At 43.8% G+C, this 21,111-nt stretch overlaps 1 protein-coding gene across 4 annotated transcripts in view; it reads left to right on the forward strand.

The window, feature by feature from the left end:
• BBS4 (Bardet-Biedl syndrome 4) overlaps positions 1-20,407 on the forward strand; it is a 45,386-nt gene extending 24,979 nt beyond the window's left edge. The window contains exons 5-16 of one of the 4 annotated variants that reach the window (XM_075505592.1): positions 134-245; positions 868-940; positions 2,817-2,870; positions 4,701-4,828; positions 6,617-6,671; positions 8,187-8,255; positions 9,530-9,682; positions 9,814-9,985; positions 10,461-10,530; positions 15,527-15,668; positions 16,013-16,250; positions 17,653-20,407. In XM_075505592.1, coding sequence (XP_075361707.1) covers positions 134-245; positions 868-940; positions 2,817-2,870; positions 4,701-4,828; positions 6,617-6,671; positions 8,187-8,255; positions 9,530-9,682; positions 9,814-9,985; positions 10,461-10,530; positions 15,527-15,668; positions 16,013-16,250; positions 17,653-17,804 — 1,418 coding nt within the window. In that variant the 3' untranslated portion in view covers positions 17,805-20,407. The remainder of the gene's footprint in view (positions 1-133; positions 246-867; positions 941-2,816; positions 2,871-4,700; positions 4,829-6,616; positions 6,672-8,186; positions 8,256-9,529; positions 9,683-9,813; positions 9,986-10,460; positions 10,531-15,526; positions 15,669-16,012; positions 16,251-17,652) is intronic. The other 3 variants (XM_075505593.1, XM_075505595.1, XM_075505596.1) reach the window with 3 other exon arrangements.
• The last annotated feature ends 704 nt before the right edge of the window (positions 20,408-21,111 follow it).

Here is a 21,111-nt window from a genome sequence, read left to right on the forward strand (position 1 = left end):
CAGCTTCTGCCTTTCAGGGGGAAAGACCAAATGTTATAATATATCTGTACTCCCCCTCCTTTCCCTGCTGTTGGAGAGGCATGTTTTTCCTGCAGATAATGGACTAATTTGCCTGGTATATGTTGTCTTACAGCTTTGATACTTCGCTTGGAGGGGAAAATTCAAGAATCTCTTGAACTTTTTCAGACATGTTCCATTCTGAACCCTCAAAGTGCTGACAACCTCAAGCAGGTGGCACGATCGCTGTGAGTGGTGTTTTATTGTTTCTCTTTGATGTGCCACCCAGGACCTTTCATGTTTGGTTTTTCTCCCAGGCATCAAGTGAAATCCCAGGCTGTTTAATTCCAAACATGCTTCCTCCTTATCAACACTTGAGTTGGCTTCCAGAACCATGGGCTACCCTTAAAAGCAGAATCTCTGTTATCTGCCTGGCTGCTATTGTATTTTCTTTTTCTTTGTGCTTTAAGCAAGAGAGGTAACATGCTAATATCTAGCTCCAGAGTTAAGGGTGCTGACTTGAGCTGTGTAAACTTGCCCTACAGACCCCTTTCTGTCTCTTGAGTGTCCGGTTAGATCACCTGTCTTTTTCCTTTGAGACAAAGGCAGACTGCAGAGCCTGTGAATTCATTCCTTGCATCTCCAGTAATGTCAGGGAGTGCCTCAGCATCTCACAGGATTGATGACCTTGGCCCTGAAAGGGAGCAGTGCTCAGATTGTAATATCGCTGAGATTGTAAACTTCTCGGGGCTTCTCGCGCAGGTCTCTGGAGAGCTAGCAAATAGCATCATTTCTCACTGGCAAAGGTGATAGTGGTTGCACAGCAGGGTTTCAGAGCAAGAAAAAATAAAAACTGAAATGCTTTCACAGGTTTCTTTTGGGGAAGCACAAGGCAGCCATTGAAGTGTACAACGAAGCAGCTAAACTCGATGAAAAGGACTGGGTAAGTGTTTCAGTGAGTTGCAAATTATTGTGGTATGCAGATGTTTCTGCAGTTTTATGAAACAAGCTGCAAACTTGTTCCAAGCAGAGGTGAGCTCACGCTGCCTGCAGTCTGAGCAGATGAGGAGCTGCAGGGCTGAGAGGCATTGCCCTTTAGCACGGGCTCATGAGCCTGGATGAGCCTCTGCAGCATCTGGTTTGGATCGCAGGAGCAAGGCATCATTTCTACCTGCAAAATCCAACACCTTGTCTCAGGGCACAGAGAATTGAGCAACATGTTTCAGCTTTGCAAAGTATCAGTATTAATATAGCCGTATATAGTATAAAGAGCTAAATTACATTAAGGAAAATATGGGAAGTAGCTCCCTGTTTGGAAACCCTCAGTTATCATTAAAACTTGCTTGAATAATTGGGCATCTTTTTGTAATGCAAAACACTATTGAAAAAGATTACCCTCAAACTAAGCTGAAAGGGTTACCTGTTACCTACCAAGCATTAGCTATTTTGGCAAAATGTAGGCTGATAGCTACAGGAGCAATAATTAAATTACCTCTTCTATGTAGGAAGACAAAAAGTGAAGGAAGAGCATTGCAAAAGGAAATGTGTGACAGTGGGCGAGAGGAGAGAGAACATGGCTTGCAGTTAGCTGTGGGCAGCCTTCTGCAGGTCACTGTTTTGCCTGTGGAAGTGTTGTTTCTAAGATAGACTTGCTACATGTGATCTCATTCACTAAGACATCAGGCACTCACTGACTTTAGCCGTACTTTTGGTGCTCAGTACGTCTAAAATTCAGGCTTGATACAAGGATATGTTCAGTATTGTTCAACTTACCCTGTGCCAGACAACTCAGAAACCTTTTATGCTGTGGGTCTTCTTTCAAGTCTGCATTCCCTTAGCTAACCAAGCTACCTGCAGTATGTGCTTGGCATGACTATAACCCTATTTACAACCACAGCAGGCAGACTTCAGTGGTTATTTTGATTAGTTATTTCCCATACCTGGCTCAGCACTGGAAGTAGAGCCAGCCTGCGCTGTCTCATTCTGCAAGCCACAGTAACCAGGAGTTACTGATTCATTACTGTTCTCCACAGTTGGACGGACTGTGTGGAGGAAAATATCATTCTAAGAGGGTTAATGGGGAAATAAGAGAGTTTCCTCTTAAAGGTCAAGGCTGTCTAAACTGATGAAGCAGTGAAATGCTCACCAGAATAGAAACAAGAAACTAGTGGACCTTGCTTTTCAGCTCCCCAAGATGAGCCAGGGTGGGGAAAGTGACAAGTAGCTTGTCTGTTAAACGATTGCTGATGAATTAGAGGCATGATTGTTCCCTACAGTGTCACTGGAGTGTTGAGGATCCCTAAGTGATCTTCCTACTCTGTTGCAAAATTGTTTAAGATGCCAGAGGGATATCAGTCCTTCTGGTGCTTGACTTCTGTTTTGGAAAGTTAGGCACATCTTCAGATTTTGTCCAGCTGGTTGCAGCATTGTGTGTATCCTAATGACTGTACAGCTAGATTGAGAGCCACCCAAGAAGGGCAACTTATCTAGCTTCAGAGATCTCCTTGGGAACTGAGTCACATCTCAGTGAAGAAAGCAGTCTTTGCTCCTTGTTCTCCGAAGAGACCATTGTAATTCCTGTGGTTTTTGTCTCAGTGGCCTGTAGTCTTTTGTGTACAATCACACTTAAGCTCTGTAGGTTCCTGAAGCAACTTGAATTTATAGGTTTACTTGATCTACAAAGCCAGAAGGGTGTGGGCAGGCACAGGGGTCTCCCCATTCAGGTCAGTGATGACTGTTGTCCCTGGCAGATTATGTAGCATGTATCTCAAACCTCATGCTGATTTGGTTTTGTTTGTGGTTTGTTTTTTTTCACACAGGAGATCAGCCACAACCTGGGTGTGTGCTACATGTACCTGAAACACTTCAACAAGGTAATGCAAATGCTTATCTACCCGACAAATGGGAAGCAGGGTTCCCAGAAATTTCACTTTCCTTGAGAGTTTCAAGTGGGTCATTTGCAGTGACAGCTATCAAGGAAGTGTTTTTCTTCAGTGTTTGTTTCTGGGAGCAAAAGTTTTTGAGCTGTCTCTGTTTTCATTTGCATGTTGAATTACTTTGAGTCAGCTGCAAGTTAGGGAAGTTGGATAAGAGTGAAACTGAGGTGAGCCTTGTTGCTGGCCAGGAGGCTTTTTCTGAACTAGGATTTTTCAGACAGCATTTCTGTTTTTAAAAGGAATGTTTGAGAAACCTCAAAGAGCTGCCTGCAACTAGACAGAAAACCAGCTGTGCTCCAACAAGAGCTGCTTCTGTTTCTGAGCCTTTTAAAACCAGAGCCATAAACACTGCTGGTTTTATGAGGAGCAGCAATCCGTAGAGCATGCCAGTTCCATCTTCTTGGAGAAAGAGAAGTGTGATGGTAATGACCTAAACAGTTTCCCCAACATAGAGCTCAGACTGCTGCACCTCGTGCAGAGAGTTTCTGAAGGAAAACTTGATGCCCCTTGGGTCTGGCAGGATTCAGAGAGAAGCGTTATGGGGTTTGTTTGCTGGAGGTGCAGCAGGCAGCTTTTCCTCTCCACGGAAAGGATTTGCTTCTGTCTCTGAAGCTCCTTTTGCACCAAGCCTGGAGCAAAAGTCACAAAAGAGCATAGCTGCAGCGTGGGCAGCACTAACTTTATTAGCTTTGTAGCTAATAGAGAACTTCTTGGACGCTTGAAACGGAGTTTTGTTCCCAGGTCTGAGCACACCATTCCCAGCTCCTCACTTAACCTTCCCCTAGGTGCTCGTGGTGAGCACTGAGCTGTCTCTGATCCTGTGGGGTTACTTTGTAAGGGAAAAACCAGCATTTAGAAAACTTTCGTTCCCAGTTTGGACCAACTGCTCCCTGCTGCTCTTTCTGGTGGAGTGCTGTGGCACTTGCAGGAAACCCCTGCTGTGCTCCCTGTTTGAGGCATTGCTGTAAAGCAAGAAGCTCTGGAGTATAGGTTCATACTGAGGATTTGTTGTCTGCAGTAATGCCTTCCAAACTGAAACCTGATTACTTCTCAGCTTTTCCATAAGTCAGATGTACTGGTCACCCTGGGCAGCAGTGCTTCCACGAGGACGTCTAAAATATAATGAAGCCCTCTGGGCTGACTCTCTTCAGTAGTTGGTGGTAACAAATACCCCGTAGTGCAGAATTCCGTTACTGTGTCAGCATTTCTCTTTCTAATATATCATGTGTTCAAGGACAGCAAACATGCTTTGCTGTCGTGCTGGCTAGGCCTGAGGAAGTAAGAGGAGGACATGCTTCAAAGTGTCTCCTATTGGAGGGTATCGGTGTGTGCCTGACAAGAGCTGATTCACTCCTTTTGTTTACTTGGCAATCCATGCTCATTGCTGGAATAAGCATTTTAGCAAAGAATAAACTGTAATGTACCTGTTAACCTAACAAATCTGGAGATTCGCTCAAACCAACCAAATTCAAATACAGGAACAGGCCTGTGCTCCTCTCCTCCTTGGGAGGTCATTGCCTCTTGTCTTGGCTTGAAGCACGCCACGTTGCCTTTTCCTTTCCCTAAAAGCATGTGGCTCCTGATGCAGAACTCGTTTCAACAATTAGCTGGGCTGGGTTTTGCTAGCAGGGTTCTCCGAGCTCAGGGGGTGTTAGCTGTTCCCTTTCACTAGCTGCTGGGGATTGCTCTTGGGCTGTTGCTTCACTGAGGTCTCTGTAAATGCTTTTTTTTTAATTATTTTTTTATTCTCTGTGGTTGTGTGTTTAGGCACGAGACCAGCTAAACAATGCCCTGGAGCTCAACAGACATGATCTGACTTACATGATGCTGGGAAAAATTCACCTATTGGAGGGGGAGATGGATAAAGCCATTGAAGTCTATAAGAAAGCTGTAGAGTAAGAATATACCCTTTTTTCTATCTGCCCATGTCCCATCCTATGCCAGAAGAAATTTGTTTGGTGTCCCAGATCTGAATTGAGGACACGATTAAAAAGCTAATGGTAATTATAGTGTCTCTGTGCAAAGCTGGCGCTTTCAAGCTCTTCAGCTGTCTCTGCTCTCAGCTGTAGTCCTCCTCCTGCTGACAATGTGTCAGGGAAGAAGGTAGCTGTTTGAAGGTCTGCCAAAAAAAAAGTGGAAAAACAAATGGACAGAGATGCCTGGGAGCAAACCTATCCAAAACTGACTTCATAAATCCCAAAGGTTTATCTACCAAAAAGATCTAACCTTGGGTGTCTCTCTGACCCTGATGCATTGCTGGGTTTCACATGCTGTTTTCACTTGGAGTGATTTGTGTTTGAAAGCGTGTGAGTAGGCAGACTAGAGATGGGTTGGTGCATGGTGAGTTTCTCCCACCCCACCACTGTTTCTCAGTACTGATCTATCTTGCTTTAGGGCATTCCTGAGCATCTGATTTACCAATGGTTTTAAAATGTGGTTTTGTAATGGAGGCAAACACTAAAGAAAAGCAGGAGCATGTCAGAAGCCACTGGAGGATCTACATTTTGTGCTGGCTCTTTTCACATACTGTTTCCTTACATGTCTGCTTTTGGCTGCTGTCTGACAGTATATTGGGTTGGGTAGACATTTGGACTAATCTAGAATGTTTATTACGTAAATAATCCTTGCTAAGCATCTTACCAGGTTTATATATCTTATGTCAGTGCTCCCCTGCCTTCCCTTCTTCCTCACTCCTTTTTTTTCTTTTTTTTTTTTTTTTCCTTATCTGCCTATTACATTTTGCCTGCTGTTACCAGCTCCAGGATAGTCTGTCATTGCTCAGTGTTTATATACCACCAGGCACAGCCAGTTTTGTTCTGGTTGAGATTTAAAGGTGCCTGTGTGATTGTACATATTGGATTTCTTAAGTCTTGATAGCAGGGACTTCTGCTATCAAGGTGAGTGAGGCCACAAATACAGTGTCTCTGCTTTTTCTTTTTTGTTGTTGTTGTTTTCATCCTATTTATTTCTTCAAAAGCTGCTGGGAATGGGGATGCTTTTAAAAGGGTTCCCAACATTGCTGTGTGAACCCTAGACTAGCAGTGAAGGTTTGGGAGTTGCATACAGTGATTGAAAGCCCTTGGGACATATTTTTTCAAGCTTCCCTGTGCTGAATGGAGCCAGGGATACATTAACAGGTAGTGCCTGTCTGAGCACTCTGGTTTGTGGGCTGCAGTGTAGCACAAAGCCGTGGTGAGCAGTCCACAGCTGGTCTGTGAAACCAGGTTTGTAGTCTTTTTATAGGGTGAATTAAAAGTCTGATTATAAGTGTGTGTAGGATCCATCAGAAGTGCTGAGGATTGCCTGTCCTACATGGCCCAAGAGTCTTGGGATGGATTTACAGGGTGGTTTATGGGAGATGGTGGAAAATCCCATTTTGTATTTCCAGGTCACTGATGCAGACTCACTTTGAAGCTTAACAAAACCACATTATTTTATTATGCATCCAGATCTATTTCACTGAGCTATGTTGAGTTCTCATTTATATCTAGAAGACATTTTGAAAGCTTAGGTGCAATATTGTTCAAAGGAAGTCCCCACAATTCTTCTAATATTTGTGTTTAATAACAGTTAATTTCCTGGAGTGATACTAGTATCATGTAGCATCATAATTCCATGTTCTGTTTTTACCTTGTTCTAGAAGGGCTAATAAACAACACAGCTCTCTGGCTTTTGTATTACAGGTTTTCTCCAGAAAACACAGACCTCCTTACAACACTGGGCTTACTTTACTTGCAGGTACTGAAGACTATTAGCTATTACATGAACTAATTATTTTCAAAATGACCAAGGTTTGTTTTTTTTTTTATAGAGTTAGTTTCTATCCACCTTCCTATGACTTACACATGTTTCTCTAGAGACTACATTTAACATGACAGAGCTTGCTTTTCTGTATCTTCTTTTTTTCTTTTTGCTGCTAAAAGCAAGTTGATTTCCTGGACCTGAGCCAGAGCAGGAATTCTGTTTGACAACTGCTCTAATTCTGTTATAAATCCTTCAAGTACAACACAACATGACTAGTCATTACCTTGCTTCTGGAGTCTAGCAAGTTATTCTCCTACAAAAGCAGCCATGAAATTGTTAGTATTAATGCACCATAGAAGAAAATCGGAATCAATTTAAATAACAAAGGCATGCTTAACACTTAGGTCTGTAAAACGTATGGGAAGGACCATCTGAATATTCCAAAAGTAAGCTTCCCAGAGAGTGAATAAGCAAAGAATAGGCAGTAGTGCCTGAAAGGATTGATAGGCTAGAAAAATTGCACTGAGTGCTGATTTGGAAAGATCCTTAAGCATTTCCCTAATCATTTAGATGCTCAAGAGAATAAAATGTAGATCTTGAAAAAAATTGCCTTGCTCTAGAGATATGGAAATTCAATAGGAGCCTTGGATGTCTTAAGTGGGTGAGTGTGGATTTAGAAGGGAGTGTGACATGGGAAGGGGGATCTGTAAGACAGAAGTAGTGTGAGAATAACATTCACCCTGTGAATTTAGCTCCTAGGTCTCTGTGCTGTGATTCATTTGTTCGGTTTGTCATGTCTCTCTGGATACATACTCACCTTCAGGAGTTTTAAAGATGCTTCTACAGCTTTCCCACTTGCTATTAATTACAGAAGACGCTGGACTCTGCATCAGTATAATTGCTGGAGTGACAGATGGGCTTCTCATCAATTTTTGTGACCAGAAAAGGACACCAGTATCCAGAATTTTATCCTGTTTGGACTGGTACAATTCTGGCATAACTCAATTGAAAACAATAGGATTTAAGGGTTTCTAAGCAGTCATGTGCTTATATATGGGCACAGTCTTGCCCACTAACACTTGCAGTTCATTAGAAGACAAGGAGAGACTTTTTCCCATGAAAAGAATGCCCTGGGGAGTGAGGAAGTTGTGGTGAGGGAATCAAGGATGTGCAGAGTAGCAATTTGTAGCCTCTTTTCTGGAAGAGAGGAAGGAGCAGAGGAGTATCAACCCAGAGCTCGCTCCTGTATAGAAAAGTCAGAGCACAAACTATATGGAAAACTTTGTTTTGGTCAGAAGAGTGAATCCAGCCCAGCAAAATACATTTTTAGAATAGGTTTTGTAAATTATCAAACAAGAACATGTGTGTGTAGTGGGAGCACTGTAAAATTCACTTTTCTGAATATTTGTTTTAACTGAACCAGAGATTCTAGTGCCCAAAAAGCATATGTTCTCCTTCTTAACCCTGCTTACTCCTGAATTTCTGATGCTTATTTACTTCTTTTCCCAGCTTGGGGATTACCAGAAGGCTTTTGAACACCTTGGAAATGCACTTACTTATGACCCAGGCAACTACAAGGTATCATGAGGAGTGGAAACGAACCAGCTGAATGATGATGAGACACCTCTTAAAACCAATTCCAGTATCAGAGCTTTGCCATCTATATCCAGGGTCTTAGCCAGGAGAGGCTGAAAAGGATCATGCCCAGAAAGCTTTCTCTGAAATACATTTCTGGGACCTTTCCCTGGGTAGGGAGTTGGATGTGTGTGGAGGTAGGGAAAGGGGAGGAGGTAGAATATGGGATGTTAAATTGGTCCCTTTGGTTTTTAATCTGAAGTTGCAAACAAATTAAAACAAATGGAATTTACTTTGCAAGGGAGATGTTCTAGACATTGTTTCAAAAATCCCAAGAGCTGTTCCTGGGTCCATGTGACTCCTAGGCATGGAGCACAGATACAAGTGATATTCCATTATATTATTCTCCCATCTGCTAATAACTCTGTGCTTCTAATTGTTGTATACAAATGTGACTTTTCCTTGGCTCTGGTCTGGAAGGCCGAGCTTGCCATCCAGGTTTCATTCCTGACTGTGAAGCTGCTTCCCTTTTTAGCCATGTTACTTCATTTCTCTCTGCCTCTTTTTCCTTCTGTACGATGTTAACGATGTAGAGTATTGAAATGTGGGGTTGACAAATGATATATGAATGCAAGCCAAATGTTATTGTGAAAACACCTTTACACTTACAAATTTTACTTGTCACTGTGAAATATTATAAAGGACTTAACTAGTGTGGTTTAAATATAGTGTGTTGCAATCACTTGCTTTTTTTTTCCCCATGCGTATTTCCATTAATTTGCAGTATCAACCAGTCAGTGTGAACTAGGCTAGCTTTGCTGCATATGTCTTGCTTGTGTATGTTTTACTCTCTGGTTACCTTGCACCAGAACTATTTCTATCTGTGCTTGTTGGTAAAAAGAAACTATTAGTGCGTAGATCTTCTCAGAGACTCAGACTCTAAGAGATACTACTGTCACCCCAAAACATACCCTAAACACTTGTCACGTTGCAATATTTCCGAGACAGTTATGATCGAAATGGTGCAGGAAGAAGCCAACTCAAGTCCCTTCTTTACCCTGTCTTCTGCTATATGTTGGGAGATTCTAGAGTCCCCATCTGCTCCCCACTGTTGGTCTTGGCAGCCCCTAGAAGAAAACACCTGAAAAAGTTAAATGGTTGCTCTTGAGATGGCCTAGTTTAGTAGATTACTAGTTTAGTAATTTTGTCCTGTTGTCTTCTTGCTGTATTTGGGGAAGTGCAGTTCCTCGGCTGGTCACTCTTGTCGTCTCTTAAAGGCTACCTTGGCAGCTGGCAGCATGATGCAGGCCCATGGAGACTTTGACGTTGCCCTCTCCAAATATAGGGTGGTAGCCAGCACTGTGCCTGAAAGCCCCCCGCTGTGGAACAACATTGGGATGTGCTTCTTTGGGAAGAAGAAATATGTAGCAGTAAATATCTGGTTTCCTGTCCTTTTTTATCTGTAGTTGACCATGCAAGAACAAGATTCCTCCTGTGGCAGAGACAGGAGGTCTGTTCTAGGTGGGCTGTATTACAGCATGCTTATTCTTTTTTTTTGAAGGCTATCAGCTGCCTGAAGCGGGCAAACTACTTGGCTCCCTTTGACTGGAAGATCTTGTACAATTTGGGGTTAGTCCACCTCACGATGCAGCAGTATGCATCTGCTTTCCACTTCCTCAGTGCTGCCATCAACTTCCAGCCCAAGATGGGAGAGCTATATATGCTCCTTGCAGGTATGCAACACTTGGTTATCCAGGTCCAGTGGATAATCCAGCTTAGAGGATGCAACATTATAGAGACAGAAAGTTTGAGGTAAACAAATATTGGACAAAGGCTATACTAAGAAGCTGTTCCCCAGTAGGTCACTGACAGGTATAAAGTCTGAATAGTCTGTTCTGTCTCTGTGGTGAACAGGAAGGTTAAATTGCAGTCAGATCCAGATTAAACATCAGAAGAGACTTTCTACATTTAAGAGTTTGGGTTTGGGTTGCCTAAGGAGTGGGTGTGGATTTCCAGCACTGGACATTTTTGGGATCAAGCAAGACAAATATTTGTCAAAAGTTACATTAGTAGGGTTAATCCTGGCAGCAGTCCAGACAACCCTGCTAGCACCTATTTATTTTACCATGTAATGACATTCAGAATTGTCCTAAAAATGGAGTCCTTGTGAAGCATCAACTTGTGTGTATACATTCTGCTTTGGTACAGTTGCTCTGACAAACCTTGAAGACATTGAGAATGCAAAACGTTCCTATGAGCAAGCTGTGGCACTGGACAAGTAAGTCTTAATCATAGCTGTCAGTTGTTTGATCGCATTGCTTTGCCTCCTTCATCTGGTTTCCTTTGCATGCTTTGTCCCTCTGTCTACTTTGACCCTAAATGGTTTGCAATAGGGGAATGTTTTTATTCCTGCAGCTGAGCAAGTCACTGTTTTAAAACCACCTTTTTTTTTTTTTAAATTCAGGTCAGCTCTGAAAAATGAAAGGGAAAGTTTGTTTCAGTCCAACCCAAAGCTGGTTTTTATTTTGCTATTTAGTTAGTGAGTCAGTGGTGATGACTTTGGATTCCAGGCCACCTTCCAGTGAATATTTATGCACAGCAGAGCAGAGTCAATAGAAGAAAACCAGTCATCCCAGAATGTTTTGTAACCCAAAGTTTGAGCACTGTGCAGATCAGTGAGAGGCTTGGGATAAAGCCTGTTCTGAATAGGGCAGAGGGAAGATTTTATCTGGGAGAATGCGAGCAAGAAGCTAGTATAAAGCATATAAAAGGGCAGCAGTGTAGCCTTTTCTCCTCCATTTTGTTAACGTCTGTGTTTGCAATCTGGCTCTTAAAATCAGAGCACTTGGTTTCAGAAATGTTAAAATGAACCTTGCAGTATTTCATTGCTTCAGTCAGAAAAACAAATTTGTCTCAAATTTATAGAATCATAGAATCATTAAGGTTGGAAAAGACTTCTAGGATCATCTAGTCTAGCCATCAACTCAACACATCCATGCCTACTAAACCATGTCCTGAAGTGCCACATCTACACGTTTTTTGAACTCCTCCAGGGATGGTGACTCCACCACCTCTCTGGGCAGCCTGTTCCAGTGCTTGACCACCCTTTCAGTAAAGAAATTTTTCCTAATATCCAATCTGAACCTCTCCTGATGCAACTTGAGGCCATTTCCTCTTGTCCTATTGCTAATTACTTGGGAGAAGAGACCGACCCCCACCTCTCTACAACCTCCTTTCAGGTAGTTGTAGAGAGCAATAAGGTCTCCTCTGAGCCTCTGCTTCTCCAGGCTAAACAACCCCAGTTCCCTCAGCCGCTCCTCATAAGACTTCTGCTCCAGACCCTTCACCAGCTTCGTTGCCCTTCTCTGGACACGCTCCAGCACCTCAATGTCCTTCTTGTAGTGAGGGGCCCAAAACTGAACACAGTATTCGAGGTGCAGCCTCACCAGTGCCGAGTACAGGGGCACGATCACTTCCCTACTCCTGCTGGCCATGCTATTCCTGATACAAGCCAGGATGCCATTGGCTTTCTTGGCCACCTGGGCACACTGCTGGCTCATGTTCAGCCAGCTGTCAACCAGCACCCCCACCTCCTTTTCCGCCTGGCAGCTTTCCAGCCACTCTTCCCCAAGCCTGTAGTGTTGCATGGGGTTGTTGTGACTGAAGTGCAGGACCTGACACTTGGCCTTGTTAAACCTCATACAATTGACCTCGGCCCATCGATCCAGCCTGTCCAAATCCCTCTGCAGAGCCTTCCTACTCTCAAGCAGATCAACACTCCCACCTAATTTCATGTCATCTGCAAACTTACTGAGGGCACACTCAATCCTGTCATCCAGATCGTTGATAAAGATATTAAACAAGACTGGCCCCAACACAGAGCCCTGGGGAACACCACTTGTGACCAGCTGCCAACTGGATTTAACTCCGTTCACCACAACTGTCTGGGCTCAGCCATCCAGCCAGTTTTTTACCCAGTGAAGAGTACACCTGCCTAAGCCATGAGCCACCAGCTTCAGTAGGAGAATGCTGTGGGAGACAGTGTCAAAGGCTTTACTAAAGGCCAGGTAGATAACATCTACAGCCTTTCCCTCATCCACTAGGCAGGTCACCTGGTTGTAGAAAGAGATCAGGTTATGAATAGTTTTGGCTCCCTGGGTCTGCTTTTCTTTACCTTTCCTTTTTACTTTTCAGATTTTGATTAGTAGGTGATTAGATGGTGATTCTTCTTCCCAGTTTACTGTGAATATTTGCATACTTACAGCAGCCAGTACAGTGCTCCTGAGCCCAGGAGTCTATGCTGGCGAGAGCTGTGGTAAAAACACTCCATCTGCAGTGGCCACCACAAGGTGGCATGAGAAGATGCTGGTCCCTTTTCCTCTGTCCTCTCTAACCTAGGTGCACTGGCCAGGCTTGATTTTGGGAATTCTGGAAGTTCCTAAGCCCATTATAAAGGGAAGCAGGTTTCAAAAAACAGTATTTGACGCTGTAGTGCAGTTCTCTTTACAAAGAGGTGCTGTAAATGCTCTCAGATGTTTACTGGGAACTACATGGCTTGCATGCATGCCAGAGCTCTTGAATATGCATGCCAGAGCTCTTGAATCAGTTAGCCCTGCACAGCCAGCACACATCTGGCACTGAAGTTCTTCATACTTATGCATCAACATTATTACAAAGCAGGTTTAAATATTACTTCTACATCTCTTTCAAATGTCAGTAGGTCTGTGCAACCTCCTCAGAGGAACTGAACCTGTGCAAACTATGGTCAAAGATTTATAAACGTATTGCTATGCAAGAGCGTTTTGCAATTATGCATCAGTCATTCCTACCAACATCACCGACTAAGTCCAGTCAGCTCCTTTGCCTGGCTTTCCGAATCAGCCTTCCATGCCTAGCAAGGCAGTACAGGACCTTAAAGATTGCTCAGACTGCTTAGTCATGAATTTGCATGCTTTGATCAAAGAGAAGGAATAGAAATTTAGCTCTACAACTTTGCCTAAATATTTGGCACTGCTGTGATGCTACAGCTATATAGTCTTACTGGGAAAACAAAACCTTATCAAAGCAAAAATGATTGCCAACTGCCAGGGACTGTTGGGAGCAATATCCAGACTTTGTTAGGCTTGTTCAGCTGACATGCTGTATATTTTAGACAGTTATTGTGTGGCTGAATCCATGTCCCCAGAGGCTATCTTTGCTGGCATATTATGAACTGTTTGGCTGGGATTAAGATGGCCATGTTTGTTTCCATTGCCATAAATACTTTTATAGCAGTGCTATGACATTTGGCCTGGGTGCCATGCTGGGGTCTGGAATGGAAAGCATCTTGGAAAAATCTTTAAAAAAGGTGTTTCTTCTTAGTACTGGTTCTGGCTCACAGCTGTCCTTTCTTTCTGTGGTTATTTAGGTATTTAATTTTTTTCTAACTGTCATATTGCTTCTCGGCTCTGGTAGGTGAAGTAGCTTGATAAGGTTCAGTTAATTTTAAAACTGGCTGTTCCCAGATCTCTGATCTCTGTTTTCAGTGTTTTGTTGTGTGGGTTTGGGTTTTTGTATTTTCTTTTTAGGCTTTTTTTTTTTTTTTTTTTTTTTGTGAAGAGATGGGGTTTTGATATTTATGTTTTCATGCATTACTTCCTTTGCTTTGGCAAAGACAGTGAGGAGGGTTTTTTTTGTGGCAGGATCAGTGTTGCAGTTTCTCAGGTAAGGGAAAACCAATGGTTATAAATGCTATCAGATTTCTTCTAATAGTCTTCTTTCTTGCAGCGCTGTCATATAGCTTACCAAGGATGGATAGTCATGGTCTGCAGATGACACTTTCTATTTATTGAACAGTGTCAACAGAAGCCTTCTCTTCTGCACTTTTCACAAAGGATGCTCTCTCTGTCTTGGCCCCCCCAGGCATGGGTGCTGGAGTCCTTGGATGGCTCCAGTTGTCCCTGCCAGACTCCAGGAGAGGGCACCAGTCCCTCACTCACATTTATTGAGCAAACTACAAAGCATCCCTCGCTGACCGGTGTGCAGTGATACACGTCTGTGGCTCCTCTGCAGCGAGCTGCAGTCAGACAGTACTCTTCCATGCACCCCTCGACAGCACGTCCCCTGTTCTGGCCAAATGCAACCTCTGCTCTTCCAGGTCTCATCCTGCAGCCTGGATGAGTCAAGCATCTGCATGAGCTTCCATGCTGGGGCCAGTGCCCCTCTTGCATTTCATTTCTTTGTCAGATAATACGCATGCATTTTGCTTCTCCAAAATAAGGATGAAATTCAGACTGCTAAAGAATGTTCAGAGCAGTTTGTGGAGTGTGGCTTGTCAGGCAATTAAGGAAGGATCACGTCTCCGAGAGCTTCACTTATCAATTACAGAGCCAAGGGAGTCAGCTCACTCTTTCCCTCCCATTTAGCCTGCTCACACTTCTGGCTATGCCAGAAGAAAAGTTGCTGTGCAGGGTTAATGTATCCTAGTGAAGAAAATGGATACTACGGAAAATGAGAATATATGGAGCAATTCTGCCTTTTTGAAATCTTCATATGCTGTCCTGCATCAGGAAGGGAGGTAGGACTACGCAGGATAACAGTGTTATCTGCGGTGCTGGTCTCCTCTTCTAGTCCTTTGTTAATAGGTATTGCCTACTGTTTCTCTATAACAGTACATACAATTATGTATGCTTTCACTGGGTGAATGAGAGAAGAGGTGAGGAAAATGAAATGCAACCAGCATGTTCTGTAGCATGTTGGGTTGTAAAGTACAATCAATAAGCATGAGTCTGTTCCACTGCCCTGTCCCACGACAAGCTGCTCTCCTACAAATTGGGAGAGCCGTGAGAGACTGAGATAAGTCAGAGCAGAGATCAGCTTTCACAGTATGATGGAAGCCCCTGTCACTGCTCTACCTGCCCCAGGAGCAAGGGGCTGCGAGACCAAGCACTTACTAAAGACAGTCCTGAGATGGTCCCCAAGTGCAAAGAATTGGCTGTTGCAGAGAAGAGCAGGGGACTCTGCAATCAGCAGAGTCGTTTATATTGTCATTGACACCGGATACTTTGCTGAGCCCAGGCACCAGGTCTCTCACCAAGCACGTGGGACTCTATCGTGTTCCCAAAGCACTCTGGCTGTGCAGCCCCTCATCTGCTTCGGGGTCAGAGTACCCCATGGCTTGTCTGTGCCAGACAGTAAGGTGTCTCCAGCTTTGCTACTTGGGCACATCTTATGTTATTCAAGTCAGGATAAGTGTTCCCACAGTGAATGCGATGCATCCTGTGTGTTTGCTGAAGGTGCAACCCCCTCGTCAACCTGAACTATGCTGTCCTGCTGTATAACCAGGGCGACAAGAAGGGAGCCCTCTGCCAGTACCAGGAGATGGAGAAGAAGGTCAATGCAGTGAAGGAGAGCAGTACTCTTGACTTTGACCCTGAGGTATGTGCCTAACAGTTGTCAGCGGGAACTAAGTATCCACGCTAAGACTGGCAACAAATGAGGAGGAAAATTGACTTTGGAGTCCAATTATTAGGAAGAAATTCTGCTTATGAGATTTTCTGAGTAGAGCTGCCTGCTGAGAGCTGCTTGCTTCATTTCTGCTCTTTGAAGCCCAGTTCTTCAATCAGTACACAGCAAGACAAGATTCCCTCTTAATTAAGGGAATGAATTAGTGAAATGTTTCCCTTGAGCACCAAGGCAGTAGCCAGCTCTGCACAGCTCTAATTTTTTAATTTTTTTGTGTTGTTGGCTTTATTGTTGTCTGAAGTGTTCCTGTTTACAAGGATCTCCTCTTTTTGTTGCTTGAGAAGATGGTGGAGGTTGCCCAGAAGATGGGAGCTGCCCTGCAGGTGGGGGAGAGCCTGGTCTGGACTAAGCCTTCTAAAGAGTCTAAATCCAAGCAGAGAGCTGCTCCATCAGGGAAGTCCTCCAGCACTCAGCAGCCTTTGGGCTCTAACCAGGCCCTGGGTCAAGCCATGTCTTCAGCTGCGGGGTATGGGAAAACCATGCAGCTTCCCCCAGGTACTTCTCCTTTGCTTCTCTTTAAAGTAGAACTGTGGGAGGGGAGAAGAGAAATCTCTCTTCAAGTACAGAGTTAGAGCACATGTTTAGGAAGGTATTGACTTGCTTACACAGTAGTGGTTCAATGTTTGGTAATAACTTTCCCAGGTTTCTGAGTTAAGGAAGTGTGGAAGATGCTCTCTGTGGTGCATTATACTATCCTGCTTTTGCAGGGGTGTGGAAAGCCAGTAAAGTTTCTCTTCCTGTCTGAGCCACGATGGGCAAGACTCCGTTAGCATGGGATTAGAGATCTTGCTCTGGAAAGGAGGTGGTTTCAGAAACTAGACTTCTTGTCTTCCTTTGGAAGTTGACGTGCACAGACAGACTGCTGGAGAGAAGGGAGACGGAAAATTTTCTGAAGCTCTTTATCATCTCCGTTACAAAAATAACTGCAACTGGATTGCTTTGAAGCTGTCCGGCCAGGCCCCTCCCTTGCAAATGTTGCTGGATTACCTTTTAATGTGGGCCACTGGACTGAAGGTTGCTCAGGAGATAGCATCAGCCTTAGAAGGCTTAGGCCAGTATCTGTACATGCTGCTTCTTGCTGGGGCTGGGTAGGAGCATTTCCTGAACCAGCATTCATAGCCTGACCTCCTCTCACCCCTTGGCTTCCAAGGAAGAGTGTGCTAGAGATATCGCTCATCGTGGTGATTTTCTGTCACTCTTAGTCTTGTTTCCTGTGGACTGAACCAGGAGAGGTGGTGTAATCCAGGCCTCTTTCTTTGGCTCCCCTAAGGACCTGTTCCATTTCTCACGTGTGGAATAAACTTTCCATGCAGGGAAGACTTAGTCAGAAAAGCTGAAAAATAAAACATACAGGAGTTGGGGTTTACCTGAAGGACTTCATCATCCACATCAGAGAAGGGAGCTCTTTCATAACATCAGTTGTCAGCCTAATTCTAAGCATAGAAACAACTTCAGCATGGAAGTGTCCTGTTTTGATTTTATTCTGTAAGTGGCTACGTTAACTGCCTGGAAACTCTCCTTGAGTTTGCTAAAGCTGTGAACTGAAAATTATACTGTGGTTTTGGCTCCAGCTTGAATACAAACCAGCTATTAGTGGAACTATTTTCCCTTCCAAAGCATGAGTTAATTTGTAAGTTTGTACTGACTTCTCACAGCAGCGCAGGTGAATGAGATCTTGTACCTTAGCTTCCCTTCGGCAGAACTTTGGGTACTGTAAGGTCTCTGGCTGCATAACTTACAAGAGTTGAGTGCTATTGATAAGCTAATGCTAGACAGAAGCAATCTGAGAGTAATTAATAGCTGTGATTGTTCTGCATCTCCATGCTGCCTGGAAGGGCAAAAAGAATAGACAAAGATGTGTAGTCATACAGTAACTATAACTGTGTTCTCTCCCCAGGGGCTGGAGCATCAGCTCCACTTGCAAAGCCTCCCTCACTGCCTCTGGAACCAGAACCGGCCTCAGAAACAAGCCCCAAGGAGACCTCAGCACCAACAGGGGCTGAGGAACAGAGGAAAGAAAAGCGCAAGAGCCGGCAGGCAGCAGACTAGGATGGACTATGGTCAGGACAGGCAGGTGCAGGAGCATCTCCAGCGCTGCCTGCTGACTTGTGGGGAAAGGGACTTGCCCTCTCCCCTGACTCACGGTGGCTTCACCCCACTGTCAGTTGGTCTAAATGCAGCTGTTTTCTGTTAATGATTTTAGCATGTGGTCTCTACTTTGTCCCAAGGAGTCATTGCAGCAATCAGAAGAGGTTTCTGTGTAGCTACTGTTAGTGTGGTCACTGCTTACTATGAGATTGGAGGATGGAGGTCTGTTTCTCCACAGGGTTGGCAGTCTTCAGTGTTTGGGTGCAAGTGCTCCAGTATGTTTTGAAAAGCCAGCAGTAGAGAATTAGCATCCTGGATCCCAAAGGGGATCAAACCCTTCCTGTGGCTGAACTTGTAAGCGGCTGAGGAAGCCCTACAGAGGCTGTAGTAAAGTCAGTGGTAATACGCTCAGAGAGGGGGTGAAGGTAGTGCACCTCACCAGGGCAAGTGCAGAGCAGTAAGCCAGGCTTGGGACTAGCACAGCCTGGCTTACTGTGAAACAGGGGCTTGTCACTCCCCATGTCACAAGGGCAAGACTTTGTAAATGCTTTCTCAAGGCTGAAAAAAGGAAGCTGAAACAGCTGGGAGCTGGTATTCGTGAGCAGGGCAACATCATGGTCACAGGGCATGAGAGGCACTTTAAAGCCCCCACTTTCCTTAGTGGTGGCAGTTGTGAAACATGGGGGAGCTGCATGGCAAAGGGGAGCTCGTTTGTCTTGAGGTGATCGCTCCATTAACATGCAGCCCAGTGGAGGATGGATGGCCAAAGCCGACCTGCTGCGCTGGGCTAATAGCATGGGTGTTGGCCAGCCAACTGAGCCGGCTCCTTTAGGACTGTTCATCTTCTGATCCCAGGATCACTATTTGTATTTATTGAATCCAACCTATTTTTAAGCATAAGCTTCTATGTGGTAGCTAAGAAAGTTGCAAAGCTGGCCCACAGTAAGGCAAGTGCTTAGAGGCTGGCTATTCTGGAAGCAGACTAGCTGCAGCAGCAAAAAAGTCTGCCAAATTCCTAATTGTTTGGTGAGAGACAGGGTAAATGAGCCTCAGTGAAGCTCTACTCATGTGATTGGAGTTCTTCCTTGAGAATTTGTATTGCCCAGCATGAGGGAAAGGATTGGTTTGCAGGAAAAAAGAGAGCAAGCCTTTTTGGAAAAGACAATATGGTCAGCTTCAATGCTAAATTTAACTTTAGTATGACAGCAGCCATGTTCTGAATAATTTAGTTAAGCCCTCCTTACAGTTGCATTTTAGGAGAAATCATTTATGCTAGCTGCAAAGCAGCACACTGGTGAGCACAGCAAGGAATTTTAATGCCCATGTGATACTAGAGCAGCTTTGAAAATGTTTCTGTCCTTGAACAGCAAAAACTTAGCCTTCCTTTTCTCTGCTACTGTCAGTTTGTTGCCTCTGGGATTTATCCAGAGCTTGATACAGGTCCTCAAAACAACTGCTTTTGGGAACTAAAGGTGGGACCATCATACTTTACATAAAGAACCAGTAACTGGGTTAAGTAGAGTTTTTCTCAGCTGTCCTCTATTGATTGGTTTTGTATCTGCACAGCCTCTGGGTAGCACTCCTGTAACGTTTCCCTCATGCTAGGAGTTAAAGAGAGGATTTTTTGTGGAGCACTGGCAAATTTAAACAAACCAGACAAGAAGCAGTGCAAATCAGGTACAGTGCATCGATTTTTATTCACATTAAACTTTTTACACTGAAAGTTACTGCAGCATAACCTCTTCTTCACAGGCACTCTGTTAAGATTGCAGAGCAAGGGTAGGCAGGATATAGGAACTCTTTACCTCACCCCCAAAACTTTAGTTCAAGACAGTTTTTTCCAATAGCATTTGATTGCTGTAATCTTTTAGTCTTATCACAAAGGCTTTCAAGCCATGGAAGCTCCAATACAAGGAACAGTGACCAGAACAGCATGGTTACAGGTAGGTGAGCACCAGCATTGCTGATACAGGAAGGTTTTCCCCTCCATCTGCTCCTGACTGTTTGTTTTGATTTTACTAGCTGCTTTCCCCTGCCTTCTGCTTGTTGTAAAAAAGAAAAGTGACCTTAGACTGTAGCATTATGAAACTCCTTTGCTATATTCAGTAGGTGGGAGCAGCCCTTGTCCCACTGCTGTTCTCAACTTACAGCCCACCAGACACACAAGGAACAATGAAAGATCTCTCCTCTCACCCAGTCCCACTGGTGTAACTTACTACCTTCTTGGCTGTTAGGATGCTTTTATAGGGTAGATGTTACACATTAGTACATTGGGTATACTACATTTGGAGGAACTGTAAAAGTATTTAAAATAAATATATATTTTGGTGAAAAGCTTATGCAGACAATCAATCAAGTCTCCTATGAAAAGAAGCAGTAGCACCTTGTTACTTTCTGGATTTGAACAGAGCAGAAGGGAGCTTCATGTATGTCTAAGGAAGCATTTTTAAATATGTAATTACAGTTGGATAATAAATGGAACTGCACTTCCTTGTCCTGTTCCCTCTCCTCCCCCTGGGTATTGTGATGATGGCATTTGCATACAATAAATTCATAGTATCTTTATGGAGAGCTTTTTTTATGCTATCTAATGATGAGAATTAGGCCAGACTGTTCTTTCAACTGAAATTAAGCGCAGGATTTTTCAGTGGGACTGTACTAAGTCATTTAGGGATTTTGGAAATCATACCTTATGTTCCAAAACCTGTTTTCTGGCATCAGTCATAATTCTAATCTTCTCTTTTCCACCCATAATTAAAATTTTAAGATGGAAAAGAATAATGAGCTTAATTTCTAGGGAAGTAGAAATCATCTGCTTTAGGACTTTATATTTTTTTTCCCCTTTTAGAAAAATGCATATCATTAACCAGGTTAAATCATACATCTTACAAGGTAGACCGCAGCTTGACTTCCTCACAGGAAAGAAACTGGAAGACACTCAAATAGCAACGCCTGAGCAGCAAGACCTTGTTTCAGCCAAGAGTAATGATCTATCCATCCAGCAACATGTATTCAACTCAGATAGCTCTGGTTTTGAGGTCCTTGAGACACCTGGATGCTGATTTATGGTATAGGCAGCATTAGCGTACACTTGCCATGCTCCTATATGCGATCTTACCCAGTTGTGGTCACTGACAGAAAATATTGAGCAAGGTGGACCTTGGGTCCTACTCAACATCCTGTTCTTGCATAAGACATTAAAAATTTAGACTTCCCCATTGGGAAGTGGGTTTCAGTTGGCAAAGCCTCTTCTACAGGGACAGACAAC

This window comes from Mycteria americana, chromosome 6 (genome assembly GCF_035582795.1).
Source record: "Mycteria americana isolate JAX WOST 10 ecotype Jacksonville Zoo and Gardens chromosome 6, USCA_MyAme_1.0, whole genome shotgun sequence".
In the NCBI taxonomy this organism is placed as follows: Eukaryota; Metazoa; Chordata; class Aves; order Ciconiiformes; family Ciconiidae; genus Mycteria; species Mycteria americana.